General features: G+C 62.3%; 1 protein-coding gene across 1 annotated transcript; it reads right to left on the minus strand.

The window, feature by feature from the left end:
• Positions 1–231: 231 nt before the first annotated feature.
• On the minus strand, positions 232–5,588 carry LOC102452926 (inositol polyphosphate 1-phosphatase-like). The gene is made up of 6 exons (XM_075901943.2): positions 5,361–5,588; positions 2,914–3,132; positions 2,642–2,702; positions 2,164–2,364; positions 1,653–1,827; positions 232–1,069 (listed from the first exon to the last, which is right to left on the minus strand). The coding sequence occupies exons 2-6, from the start codon at positions 3,115–3,117 to the stop codon at positions 580–582; spliced, it is 1,131 nt and encodes a 376-aa protein (XP_075758058.2). The 5' UTR covers positions 3,118–3,132; positions 5,361–5,588; the 3' UTR covers positions 232–579.
• Positions 5,589–12,818: the final 7,230 nt, after the last annotated feature.

Below are 12,818 nucleotides of genomic sequence, written 5' to 3' on the forward strand. Positions count from 1 at the left end.
GGTTTGCTATATACTGCCGGGCTGCTCCTGCCTCCTGCTGGCTCTGGTTGGCAGTGCAGCATGGAGCCTGCAGCTGAGCCCGGAGGGTGTGGGGCCGGGAGAGAGCCCACAGGCCAAGCCCGCTGCCCCCGAATAGGGTAGCACTCGGCACCCGGGAGCAGCAGATGGGGCTGGCTGGGGGCGAGGGCCTGGCCCAGCGGGGAGGAGGGAGAACAAATGAAACTCGAGAGGGCCAGCGAAGCAGCATTGTTTAATGGGAGCCAAGCCATGCCCCCCGCTGAGGCTAGCCGTGGAGCCGGGCGAGCTCAGCGAAGGCAGCACCAGCACAGGGGGTGGGGCGGGAAGGGTCCAGGAGGGGCACCTCTATGGGGCCTGTGCCCACCCATCAGACGCCCAGGTCTGCGGCACCCCACAGGGGAGCAGTGGCCGCCTGCAGCCCCGTCTCCCGAAAAGGTGCTGCCCGCCCCGCCCTTTTGGTGCCCAACTGCCCCGTGCCATACGTCAACCCGGCAGGGGCTAGCCCCATCCCCGCTGCAGCAGAGGCGGAGCCAGGCCGCCCCCTGGGTAGCCCCCCGAGGGTCAAAGGGCAGCGGCAGCCAGCGTAGCCAGCACCTCCTCCAGGTGCTCACGGTGCACGAAGGCCACCAGGCCACCCCGGTTGGCCCAGCGTTCAGCCCCCACAGCGCCCCCTGCAGGCTGGTTATAGGTCAGCTCCGGCAGTGCCCCCTGCTGGCCAGCGCGCCAGGCCTGCAGGGCGGCCTCCAGGTCCACCATCCCACCGCCCAGGGCCCGCAGGATGGCATGGGGGGCGCACGAGTCCCACTTGAAGGTGCTGCCCTCGGAGAGGACGTAGGCGTCGGCCAGCCCCAGGATGACGCACAGCATCTTGTAGCCAGCGCCCGAGGCGAAGCGCAGCCGCTCCCCGTACAAGGGCCGCAGCGCCCGCTGGATCGCCGGCCTCTCACTGCTGCTCAGGACGACGGCGGGCGCGGGCTGCAGTGGGGGCTGGCTCAGCGAGGACAGGCGGGTGCCCTGGTACGAGACACCCCAGTGGTACTTGCCCTGCCACCTGGGGGAGAGCAGCAGACAGGGCAGGTCAATGGGGATGGCACCAGCTGCGACGGAGGGAGCCGAACGGGGGTGCTGACGGCAGCTGCTCAGGAGAGGAGCCCAGGGCCGGGCTGGCTGGGCCTGCGGGTCAGGAGTGGGGGGCACCAGCAGGGCTGGTGGTAGCCCAGGCTGGGATGGCAGGGGCTGCGGGTTGGGGGTGAGGGGCAGCAAAAGGGCTGTGGGGAGCCCAGGGCTGGGCTGGCAGGGGGTGAGGAGTGGGGGGCACCAGCAGGGCTGGGCTGGCAGGGGCTGGCAGGGGCGGGGTGCTGGCAGAGGGTCTCCCCTCCCCCCCCCAGGGATTCCTGCCATGAATGGAAGCTGATCAGAGGTAACCAGGAGCCTCAGAGGCGCTGGCAAAGTGACCTCCCCAGCCCCCTTCTCTCTGCCCCAGTCCCCGGGGGGAGGGGGGGGTTGGTGCAGGCCAAGGACACCCCCTAGTGGCCTGCCCCGTGTGGCTTCCCCAGCAAGGTCCAGTCCAGGTGCCTGCCGACCATCCCAGCTCAGGGCATCCTAGGACAGGGCTCGGGGGGAGGGGCAGGTACCTGTGGGTGACGGGGTCCTCCCGGAAGAACGGCTCATTGATGACCCCCAGGACGGGGCTCCCCGAGCTGCGGTCATACACCCCGATGAGCACCAGTGCCGAGCGCAGCCCGGACGGGCAGATGCCATCCACGGGCGCCACGTTGGCCTGGCCACGGATGTACTGATTGGTGGAATCTGCCGGAGAGAGCACGACATCAGGACCAGGCACCAAGCCCTGCTGGGGACAGCCCCTTCCCCCTCGCAGCCCGCGCCACATGGCTCCCTTGGTCCTCCCCTTGCTGGCCACTGTGCAAGGTCTCTGCTGGGCCTCAGCCTGACTGGCGCTAACGGGGCCCCTTAGTGGGGGCCTCAGCCCTAGAGCTGGGGTGTGGGGCAGGGAGGGGCCACCTTGGGGGTAGCGGGCAGGGGCTCAGCGCCTTTTCCCAGCCTGTCCTAGGGGTGTGATTGGCTGGCAGCTGCAGGTGGCCCCGGTGTCACGCTGTGGGATGGCCGCGGGGGGCCCCCCCTTACCGATGGGGTCTATCCAGATAGCCAGTCTCTCGGAGGGGATTGTCAGCACCACGCTCTCCAGCGCCGGGTCCTCCAGCACCACCTCCTGGTGGATGGCCGCTGCCAGCAGCTCGGCCGCCGGCTGGTTCCGGTCCAGGACTTTAAAGAGCAGCGCAGCCGTGTCCTGCTGGGTCACGCACACCTGCACCACCAAGGTCTCTCCTGGGGGGGGGATGGACTTAGCCGGACAGGGCAGGCTCAGGGGCGGAGTCAGAGAAATCACCTGCCTTCAGGTTGAGCTGTTCCCCTGGGACGTCCTCCTGTCTCATGTCCCTGACCAGGGATGCCCCTCCAGCTCACTCCCTGCCCCCTGCACTGGGCCTTCCTACTGCCCTGAGCCCTCCCCACTCCCCAGCACGGCCCCTAGGCCGTCCCCCAAACTCCTCCTGGCCTCCAGGCTGCCCAGCGCCCCCCGTCTCCGTGCCTTGGAGTCACTCACCCAGGCTGTTCTCAAACTTGTTGGATTCCTCCCCGCAGATGTGGCCGTGCAGTTCCGGGAACTGAAAGAGATGGGAGAGGGGGAGGCTCAGAGGCACCAAACTATCGTCTCAGGCCCGCGAGACGCCCGCTCCCTTTGCCCAGGGGGGGGGCCGTGCCCTGATGGGGACCTAGGCAGCGCCTTGCCTCGGGGTCTAAGATGCCCTCTCCCCTACCCCCGCTAGGCACCCGCCCTCGCCCGCGGCAGGCGAGCGGGAAAGGCCCCAGCGGTACCTCCGTGCCCACGTCGTGCTTTATGACCTCCTGGATCAGCACGTCCGCCAGCGTCTTGAAATCCTGCACAAACTTCTTGTTCTTGTCGGCGCCCGTCTTCTCCTCGATGAGCAGCTGGAAGAGCGCCTCCTCCTGGCGGCACAGCTGGGCGATGCGGGCCGACTTCTCCGACGCCCCCACCAGGCTCCTCAGGAGGGCCGCCATGGGGGAGCAGGGCCCCTGGGGAGTGGGGGTCGGGAAGGGAGGGAGGGTTAGATACACCCTGTGTCTCCCTGCACCTTCCCCCAAGCCAGGAGAGACCAGAACCCACCAGACAGGGAAAAGGTCTGTGGTTAGAGGGGAGGACTGGGGCTCCCAGGCACATTGGGGGTGGGGGGCAGGAGCCAGGACTCTTGGGCTGGCCCAGCTCTGGGCCTGACTGGCTGCACAACCTCGGACAAGTCCTATCTCCAGGCCTCAGTTTCCCCTCTGAAATGGGGTGGGATGAGACTTGCCCCCTTTCATGGGGCTGAGGCTCAGAGCATCCTCCAGCTGCAAGACAAGCGGGAGCGGGGCCAGGTCCATCGCTTGCCATCGCGGCGCCGAAGGGGTTAACAAAACCCATCTCAAAATAGGGCCAAAAGCAGCTGCCGCTAATTGCAGGCCCCGAGGGTGTTCTGAGGGGGGAGCCGCCTGCCAGGGCTCCCCCCAGCCCCAGAGGGCTCTATGGCACATGCCAAAATTAACTCAAACTGCTACCAGATGTGACAGGCCCGGCCGAGAGCCATAGGGCGGGGAGATGCCACGAGGGCTCCGGCCTGGCCTGGCCTGGGGGAGGGGACCCGAGTCGTGCAGCCATGGCGGCTTGGGCCTGGCTCGGGGGAGCTGCGACAGGGCATCGGTTTGGGCTGGTGGGGGGGTGCCACACAGGCTCCAGCTTGGCTCACTGGGCCAATCTGGCAACGTGTGGGGGAGGGGACTGGGGCAATTTCCCTGATCCACCCCCTCCTCCCAGATATGGGCTGTCCTCCTCGCTGACTTGAGGGGCTGCATCGGAGACAGGGCCCCCCCAAGGCCAGCAGGAGGAGAAGAGAACTGGCAGGAGGGCAGCCTGCCTTGGCCTTCTCCCACCGGCGTCACCCAGGGCTCCATAGGGGGGCTGCACCCTGCCCCACAGAACCTCTGGATAAACCCCCCCCCCCCAATCTGTAGGGCCCTTTTGGAACCAGGCATCTCCACTGGTCCAGGCACCGAGCTCTCTGCCCGTGCCAGCTGCTCCTGCACCAGCTGCTCCCCCTGGCCCACGCAGGGCCGCCAGCACATACAGCACCTTCACTCGGCCTCCCGCCAGGGGTGCCCCCCCAGTGCCAGGCACCGGCTGCAGCCAAGCCTAACAGCAATAGCCACCCCAGCCAGTGAGCTGCCCCCCAATTTGAACCAGCTCCCCAGCCTGTGAAGTCCCCCCACCTAGGTCAGCAACCCCACATCCTGTGTCCTGCCCCCCAGTCTGTGAACTCCCCCCACCCTAGTTCAGCACCCCAAAGCCTGTGAACTCCCTTGCCCTAGGTCAGCCCCCCAGAGCCTGTGTTCAGCCCCCCAGCCTGTGAACTCCCCACACCCTAGGTCAGCCCCCCAGAGCCTGTGTCCAGCCCCCCAGCCTGTGAACCCCCCCCCGCCCTAGGTCAGCCCCCCAGAGCCTGTGTCCAGCCCCCCAGCCAGTGAACTCCCCACACCCTAGGTCAGCCCCCCAGAGCCCCCAGCCTGTGTCCAGCCCCCCAGCCTGTGAACTCCCCACACCCTAGGTCAGCCCCCCAGAGCCTGTGTCCAGCCCCCAGCCAGTGAACTCCCCACACCCTAGGTCAGCCCCCCAGAGCCTGTGTCCAGCCCCCCAGCCTGTGAACTCCCCACCTGCCCTAGGTCAGCCCCCCAGAGCCTGTGTCCAGCCCCCCAGCCTGTGAACCCCCCCCCCCCTAGGTCAGCCCCCCAGAGCCTGTGTCCAGCCCCCAGCCAGTGAACTCCCCACACCCTAGGTCAGCCCCCCAGAGCCTGTGTCCAGCCCCCCAGCCTGTGAACTCCCCACACCCTAGGTCAGCCCCCCAGAGCCTGTGTCCAGCCCCCCAGCCTGTGAACCCCCCCCCCCCACGCCCTAGGTCAGCCCCCCAGAGCCTGTGTCCAGCCCCCCAGCCTGTGAACCCCCCCCCGCCCTAGGTCAGCCCCCCAGAGCCTGTGTCCAGCCCCCCAGCCTGTGAACTCCCCACGCCCTAGGTCAGCCCCCCAGAGCCTGTGTCCAGCCCCCCAGCCTGTGAACTCCCCACACCCTAGGTCAGCCCCCCAGAGCCTGTGTCCAGCCCCCAGCCGTACCCCGCCCCCTTGCGGGCCCCCGTGGGGCAGCCCCTCGCAGACACACACCCGGGGGCGGGGTCCCCCATTGTCCCCCCTCCAGGACCCGGGTCCCGGCCCCCCCGTACCCGCCGGGCTCGGGGATGCTGCGGCCGCTCGGGGCGCTGGCGGATCGCGGGTGGGACCCGCCGACACCCCGCGAGGGGCGGGGCCCCGCCCGCCCGGCCACGTGACGCCGCGGGGTTAACCCTTCCGGCGCCGGCAGCCCCCCCGGGGGCGGGGCGGGCGTCCCGCCCCAGGAGGAGCCGGGTCAGACCCGGAGCCTCCGCTCCCGGCGCGAGCTGCTGCGCCCCCGTCTCCGCGCGCTGGCGTCACAGTCGTCACCACTAGGGAAATCGAGGCACGGGGGGAAGTGTCCAGCCAATCAGCGCAGAGCCAGGAAGTGAGCCCAGTGCTAAGCCCCGCCCCCTCCAAGAGGCCCCTCCCTCGCTCCCTCCCGGGCCTGGCGCAGAACCCAGGAGTCCAGGCTCCGCCCCCCGCCCGTGACGCGGCCGGATCGGGCCCGCCCATGTTTCCAACCTGCCACGGCCGAATGTCGGGTTCTGGGTTTCCCGGGCAACCGCTGGTGACGTCAGCAAGGCCGCGGTGATGTCACCAGCGGTTGCCATGGCGAAACGCGGAGCCCCGAGTTCAAGTCCTGTCAGGTCAGTAAAAGAGGAACCGACCGTCCCCCGGTTCCCACCCGCGTTCATGTGGGAGCCCCCCCTGCGCAACAGGGGAAACTGAGGCAGGGAGGCGGACACGTCAGCAGCACGCAACGCTGGAGTCCTGGCTCCCAGTCCCGTCCCCTCCTGTAACCACTAGACCGACCGACCTTCCTTGCTCAGCCTGAATCCCCCCCCCCATGTACAACCTAGGGCGTCACCACTGGGGAAATCGAGGCACGGGGAGGGGATCCAGCCAATCAGAGCCAGGAATGGAACCCAGGAGTGTCGGGACCCCTCCCTTCCCCCCTCCAGAGCGCCAGCCCCCTTCCCAGGGCCAGGAACACAACCCAGGAGTCTCCCCGTTGCAAGCTGCTCCCTTCCTGGGCATGCGCCTCTCACCACCCCTGGGGCATCAGGCTTCTGGAGCGGTGCCCAGCAGCACCTGTGTCCTCGCCCCTGCTCCCTTAAGGGAAGAGAGCTGAGCCCAGAAACTCAGGAGATACCTTTGGGGGGGGGACGCAGCCCAAGGAAGCCGGCTGGGCCTTTACACAGAATCATGTGCCATCATGTGCCAACAATGCCCCACTGCTATATACATCGGCCAAACAGGACAGTCCCTACGTAAAAGAATCAATGGACACAAATCTGATATTAGGAATGGCAACATACAAAAACCTGTAGGGGAACACTTCAATCTTCCTGGACACACAATTGCAGATCTAAAAGTAGCCATCCTGCAGCAAAAAAACTTCAGGACCAGACTTCAAAGAGAAACTGCTGAGCTACAGTTCATCTTTAAGTTTGACACAATCAACTCTGGATTAAACAAAGACTGTGAATGGCTTGCTAACTACAAAAGCAGCTTCTGCTCTCTTGGAATTCACACCTCCAGATCAGCTGCTAGAAGTGGGCCTCATCCTCCTTGATTGGATCCACCTCATCATCTCCAGCCTGATCCTGGCCTGCATATTTATTCCTGCCTCTGGAAATTTCCACTACATGCATCTGACGAAGTGGGTCTTTGCCCACGAAAGCTTATGCTCCTACACTTCAGTTAGTCTATAAGGTGCCACAGGACTCCTCGTCGCTTTTGCAGATTCAGACTAACACGGCTACCCCTCTGATACACAGAATCATAAATCCATGGACCAGCCAAAGCAGGGCCCAGCACCCTTGAAGAAGCAATTCTTCCTGTGGCAGAAGCAGCATCCACCAGGGCAGCCCCTCGCGGGGGCAAGGTGGCCTAGAGCTGCCAGGGAAAGAAGGGGAGGGGGAGCCAGCCATAGCCTGGCATCATGATCCAAAAGCGCAGCCCCCTGCTGTTCCTGGGCTTCCCCTCCCAGTGCTGCCCATGCCCCTCAATCCTGGCCTGCAGCCCTGGCTCCCTGCACCTCCAAGGCGTCTCGCTGTCTCTCTGGAGCCGGTGAGGACATGGCTTTACACAAAGCAACAAGGGGCTTTGTGCTGGGCCATGCCAACTTGCTAGGCCTGGCCATTAGCTCCCTGGCTGGCTCTGCTCTGCCCTGCCAGGGGAGACAAGAGATGATGCACACTCCACCGCCACTAGGTGGTGCTCCGAACCCTAATCTGGACAAGTGGCCAGCCAGAGGAGGGCCTGTTCTGGCTGGCTAAGAACTGGGGAGCTGTTCTGGCACCAACAGCCCTGAGTCCATCCAGGCCACAGCGTTTGCTAAAAGAAACCTGCCTGCATGACGGAGATGGGCCAGAGCACTAAGGGATGTTGATCTCGGACTGAATTCCACGGGCTTCCAGGCTCAGGTTCTCAGCCATTGGGGGTGCCCACAGAAAAACCAGGGCACCGACCACTCCCTGGCTGCTTTGGAAAATGCTCCCTAGTTCTGATACTTTGTGATCCACAGAGCTCCCACAGTCATGTGACGTAGGGGCGCAGGCCCGACACAGCTCGGGGCTTACGTTGGGAGCCGTTTGGCTCAGCAACCAGTTTGGGGTTCTGTGTCTGTCCAGCACCTGGCGCAAATGGAGGCAGGGCCAGGCCTGTAGCCCCCCCCACCAACACCTTGATGCAAAGAGAATAATTAGTCTTAGTGAGTGAGCTGCTGAAGTTGGACGCACATGATGCTACGTGCGAGAGCCTGCACTGGAGCTTGTTGTATGTCATTTGAAAACAAAAGTTTATGCAGGAAAAAAATTGCAGAAGACGTGCCTGCTCCTTTTAACTCCACTGGGATTCTGCAGTGGCTCACTGGCCCCCAAGAACTAGTGTCTAAACACCAGTCACTGTAAGCCATGACATCACCAGTCGCCATCACCCCTCCCCATGCAGCTGTTATGGACACTCAGAGGCTCTGGCCTGCAGAATGACCCATAGCCAAGTCACTGCCCTGCTTAGTGCCTCAGTTTCCCCAGTAGGAAGATGGGGGTGCACATACTGAGCTGCTCTGTAAGGCTCTTTGTGACACTAATGAAAAGTGCTGGGTATGCGCTTGGGGTTCTTGGGTGATTACTGAGGAAAGTTGCAGCTCCCATAGTCATGTTCTCACAGGAAAATTCTCATTTTCTTCAAAGAAAACCAGCCAGTCATTAGCTTTCTGGGTTGCAGAAAAAACTGGAAACATGAGCTGAGTGGAACCTAAATGCTCAGAAACCAGAAAGGGGGAACTACAGAGAAACCCAAATTGATTCATATTTTTGTCAGTCTCCTGATTTCATAGAATACTCGGATTGAACGGGGCCTTGCAAGGTCATCAAGTCCAGTTCCTGCACTCATGGCAGGACCAAGCACCATAGATCATCCCTGATAGATGTCTATCCAGCCTGCCTTTAAATATCTCCAGCGATGGAGATTCCACAACCTCCCCAGGCAACTTATTCCAGTGTTTAACCACCCTGACAGTTAGGAAGTTTTTCCTGATGTCCAACCTAAACCTCTCTTGCTGCAATTTAAGCCCATTGCTTCTTGTCCTGTCCTCAGAGGTTAAAGAGAATAGTTTTTCTCCCTCTTCCTTGTGCCCTTGAAAGCTGTTATGTCTGGGGTCTCAGCCATAGGACTGGAATGGATTGAAATATGAGGGCTTAATCCCTCCCAATTTGCACTAAATCCAAATGACTCCCCCCTTTAAACTGATCCTGCCCCTTGTGCAGACCGTTAGCTGCCATGCACTCCTCCCCCTGTTTACTGCCAAATACCACTAATGCCCTCTCCAGGACCCCGAACAACAGCATCCGGCACCCAGCTCAGCTAGCTACAAGCAAGGTGGGGAGAGGACATGGCTCCAGTTGGCCCGGAGGGGCTTTCCCAGGCATGGGGGTGGGGGTCTTTTGCACAATTTTAAGCACAAGCTGGGGGCAGGGAACCTGGCAGCCCTGGGTGGATGCAGGATTGGCCTGGGGGAACAGCTGATTGCTGTCAGCCTGTATTGCTTTGTTATGGGCACAGAGTTTGCATCAGGCTGGGCAGGCAGCACCAAGTCCCAATTCTTTTCATGCCCAGCCTGCCTTGCTCAGCAGCAAGAGGCTCCTGAGACACTGTCCCTGTGGTGCTGGTGGGACAGGGTTACTGGGCTTACTCTGAGGCTTTCACACCTAGGAACAGCTGCGTGGTTTTAATGATCTAGCCCCACTCCGGCGACCGTGGGTATGCCCAGGGACAGCTGCAGTTTGAGAGCTGTCTCGATGTGGGCTGCACGGAGCAATGGTTAGAGCGGCTGTGCTCCTTAGGGGGACTCTCCCCCAAAGAGTCAGGCATTAAAACAACTGCTGGTCATTATTTCCCCATCTCTGCTCCCTTTACAGTCATGATGCAGCACAAGCTCCAGGCCGGACTACAACTCCCCTCCCCTCGTACAGAGCAGGGAAACTGTGACACCGCCGGATGCAGCCCACAGGACTCAGCGTGCAAATAAGTCTCTTTTAAAACAAAAATCTTCCCCCCACCCCAAGCAAAAACCAGCCAATCCCTCAAGAATCCGGTGGGACCTTTGCTAACGGCTAATGAAACTGACCTGCCACGTACAGAGCTTACGCTAACCCATTCACAGCCCGACTGGTCCCTCTTCCCATGTCCCCATGCTGCTTCTCACTGCAACTGCCCTGCCAAAGTGCTCTCCAGAGCTGGTCATAGAGAAAATTCCCAGTCCTCCACCCCTGAACTTCCCACGAGTTCACGCACACACAGCACTGGGAAGAGAACCCAGGAATCCAGAGCCCCCAGCTCCTGATGGACCCTCACCCACTGTACGCACACACACTGACACACAAGTTAACTGACTTTCTCCTTGCGCCTGAGGCTGGGGAGGAGCTGACAGAGTCACACGCCTGGCTGTGCTGCGCTGCAGGGAAGCCAGTGGCCCCAGCTGCACATCTCTGCTTTCCCACTGTCTCTCCGGCTGCCAGGCTCCCCGCCGATAATCACGACATCTCTTTTAGAGCCCCAGGAATCGCTTTGCTATGGCAGCCCACCTCTAGCTGCTACTGCGCATGGCCGGGGTGGCTTCAAACAGGAAAAACCTCCAGGCCGAAAGCAAAGCCTCTGGGCTGCTGGAGAAAAGGACCAGAATGTGTGAAAATCTGGCCCAGCAGTCGACGTGGTTGGCTAAGGAATGGCTCCAGCAGCTCCAGAATTGGCTGGGGCCACCTGGAATATTTCAGGGCACCCACAAGTCCAGATTTCACATGGAACCTGCTGGAGGGTTTAGCTAATTCCCCCGGGGAGCCATGCTCATAGCTCGACCTCCAGCCTTGGCCACTTGCAGATGTGGCTTTGTTTAGCCTCACCACCCCTCTACGGGGGAGGAAGTGGCTTTAGTTCCATCCTGTTGGTGGGAAACTGAGCCACATTGAGGTGCAGGGACTTGGCCAAGGTCACTCAGCCTAGGCCCAAAGCCTCAGGATAGAGCCAGGCCTACTTGCCCCATGCTGGCTCCTTGAGGAGCCAAAAAGACACTCACTGTGAGGCCTGCACTGGGCCATTGGGACTGTCTGTCACCCTTCTGGGCAGCGCAGGCCAGAGATCTGCCCCCAGCATGCACCCCCCTTGCCCTGGCGCCGGCTGAGCTGGAGAACCCGCCCCGGTGCTGGCTCTGGGAGAACGGCGCCTTATTTCCAGTCTGGCTTCAGCCCTGGGAGCTCACATGGCCTCAGGGGCACGCGGAGACGTGAGCCAGCTGCCTCTGGACAAACGCACGGGGCCGTGCTCAGCCGCTTCCAAAGGGCCTGTTCCTGCTTTTACGACATCTGGCTCTCAGTCCCCCGCCATGCTGCGTATCCCAGCCCTTCCCTTCCACGGCTGCCCTCTGTCCTGCTCACGGCCTCCACAGCTGCGGCCTGCCCCAGGTCCAGCCACCGCACACGGCTCTGGGTCTCCATCCGGCGGGGCCTTGCTGAAGCCAAGTCTGCTGATGTAGGCCCCAGGCGATTGCTCTCCAGGGTAATGCATGGCCCACGCCTGGCTCCGAAAGACCCATGGGGAGGAGGAGCTGGCCTGAGCCCCTGTGGACATTTAGGAGCCACCTTCCCCAGCTGGGGAGTCTTTTAGCTCAGGACACACCCTGGACCCTTTGCCCAGCGCTCGGTTCCTGGCCTTACGTCTCAGGCGATTTGGGATGTAAAAGGCTAGTGCCTGGGCTGGGAATGGTTCATGTGCAGCCCTCATTCCTCACCCCAGGTGCCTGCCTCAGTCTCTGCAGGTTCCTGCCCCAGGCACGTCTGCAGGACAGCTCTGGGTGAAGGTGGGAGGCTGGGGGGTAGGGGTTAGACAAGATCCCGGATGATAGAGCTGGACAGGAGCCTTTGGGGTCCAATAGTCTGTCCTTGGCTGGTGCTGGTCTGGGCACCTGTCTCCAGGCTAGCTGGGAATGTCTCAGGAGATGGAATACAGCTCAGCAAGCCACTAACCTAATTGTCTGTCTAAGCCCATGCACCCCCTCTGTCTATGTATCCATCCCCATATGCTGTGTCTGTCCGTCCATCCACGTCTCTTGCTTGTTCTCCCCTCATCTCCCTCTGTCTGTCTAGCTCCCTCTGCTTGACGCACGGGATAACCCAGTGCAGGCAAAGGGCCCCCGTCCCCAGGCCACCTTGCGTCTGTGGCAGTAGAGTCCGAACAGCCAGATGCTCACGTCTGCCTTGTGGGGCCTTTGGCCCACGAAGCAGCCAGGCCTAGGAGGAGGGAGCAGACAGACCCACACCCGCAGGCACAGTCAGTCCATTAGGTTGGGCAGGACCTTTCCTGCCACTGAACATCTTTGCGGCTCCAGGCCCCCAGGACCTGGCTGCATTGGCCTGCGGAATGGATGATGGTGGTGCCTGCTGGCTCGTGGCGCTGGAGCTCATAGGCGGCTGGATTGAAGCTATTGTAAGACCTTAGGTTCAGATAGTTCCCCTCCCTAAGGCCTTAGCAGGGACAGGCCAAGGCTCCCTCAGCTAGGCCCAGCCCTCTGGGAGACCAGGTTGAGTGAGGCCTTGGCGCCAGATTCATCGCCCACCAAGGGATATTTTACTCAGCGATGCCCGGTTCCCAGGGGATGTGGCAGGTTCTGCTCTTGCTGGCTTCAGCGCCAGGCTGGAGGCCTTGTAGCCAGCCCCTGGGCTCGGGGCAGAGGGGCATGGCCTGTGTGTTGCACAACAAAATGAATGGGGCCTTCTGGTACGATCTGGGGCTGTGATTTGGATGGACGTCTCCGCGTGACTCCCATGCACCACGCTGCAGGGCACTGAGCCTGGGTACTCCCAGGGCAAGAGGCTGAGTCACTCCAGGGATTCACGGCTCCAGAGAGCGGAGCTATCGGAAGGCCCTTTCCACACCTCAGGCACGTGGCTCCAGGCAGGTAGGTCTGTGCCATGCTGATTCTCTCTCCATGGTTCTGATGGGGGCAGGGGATGCGAGGTGGGGGGTCTGGC

Source organism: Pelodiscus sinensis, chromosome 31, assembly GCF_052426305.1.
Source record: "Pelodiscus sinensis isolate ZL-2025 chromosome 31, ASM5242630v1, whole genome shotgun sequence".
Lineage (NCBI taxonomy): Eukaryota > Metazoa > Chordata > Testudines > Trionychidae > Pelodiscus > Pelodiscus sinensis.

Bases quoted from the DNA above. Each gene is read 5' to 3' on its own strand.
- LOC102452926 (XM_075901943.2), bottom strand. From the start codon at position 3,117: ATGGCGGCCCTCCTGAGGAGCCTGGTGGGGGCGTCGGAGAAGTCGGCC. The intron at 2,703-2,913 runs GTACCGCTGGGG...CATCTCTTTCAG, and splicing joins AGCACGACGTGGGCACGGAG to TTCCCGGAACTGCACGGCCA. The intron at 1,070-1,652 runs GTACCTGCCCCT...GCTCTCCCCCAG, and splicing joins GAGGACCCCGTCACCCACAG to GTGGCAGGGCAAGTACCACT.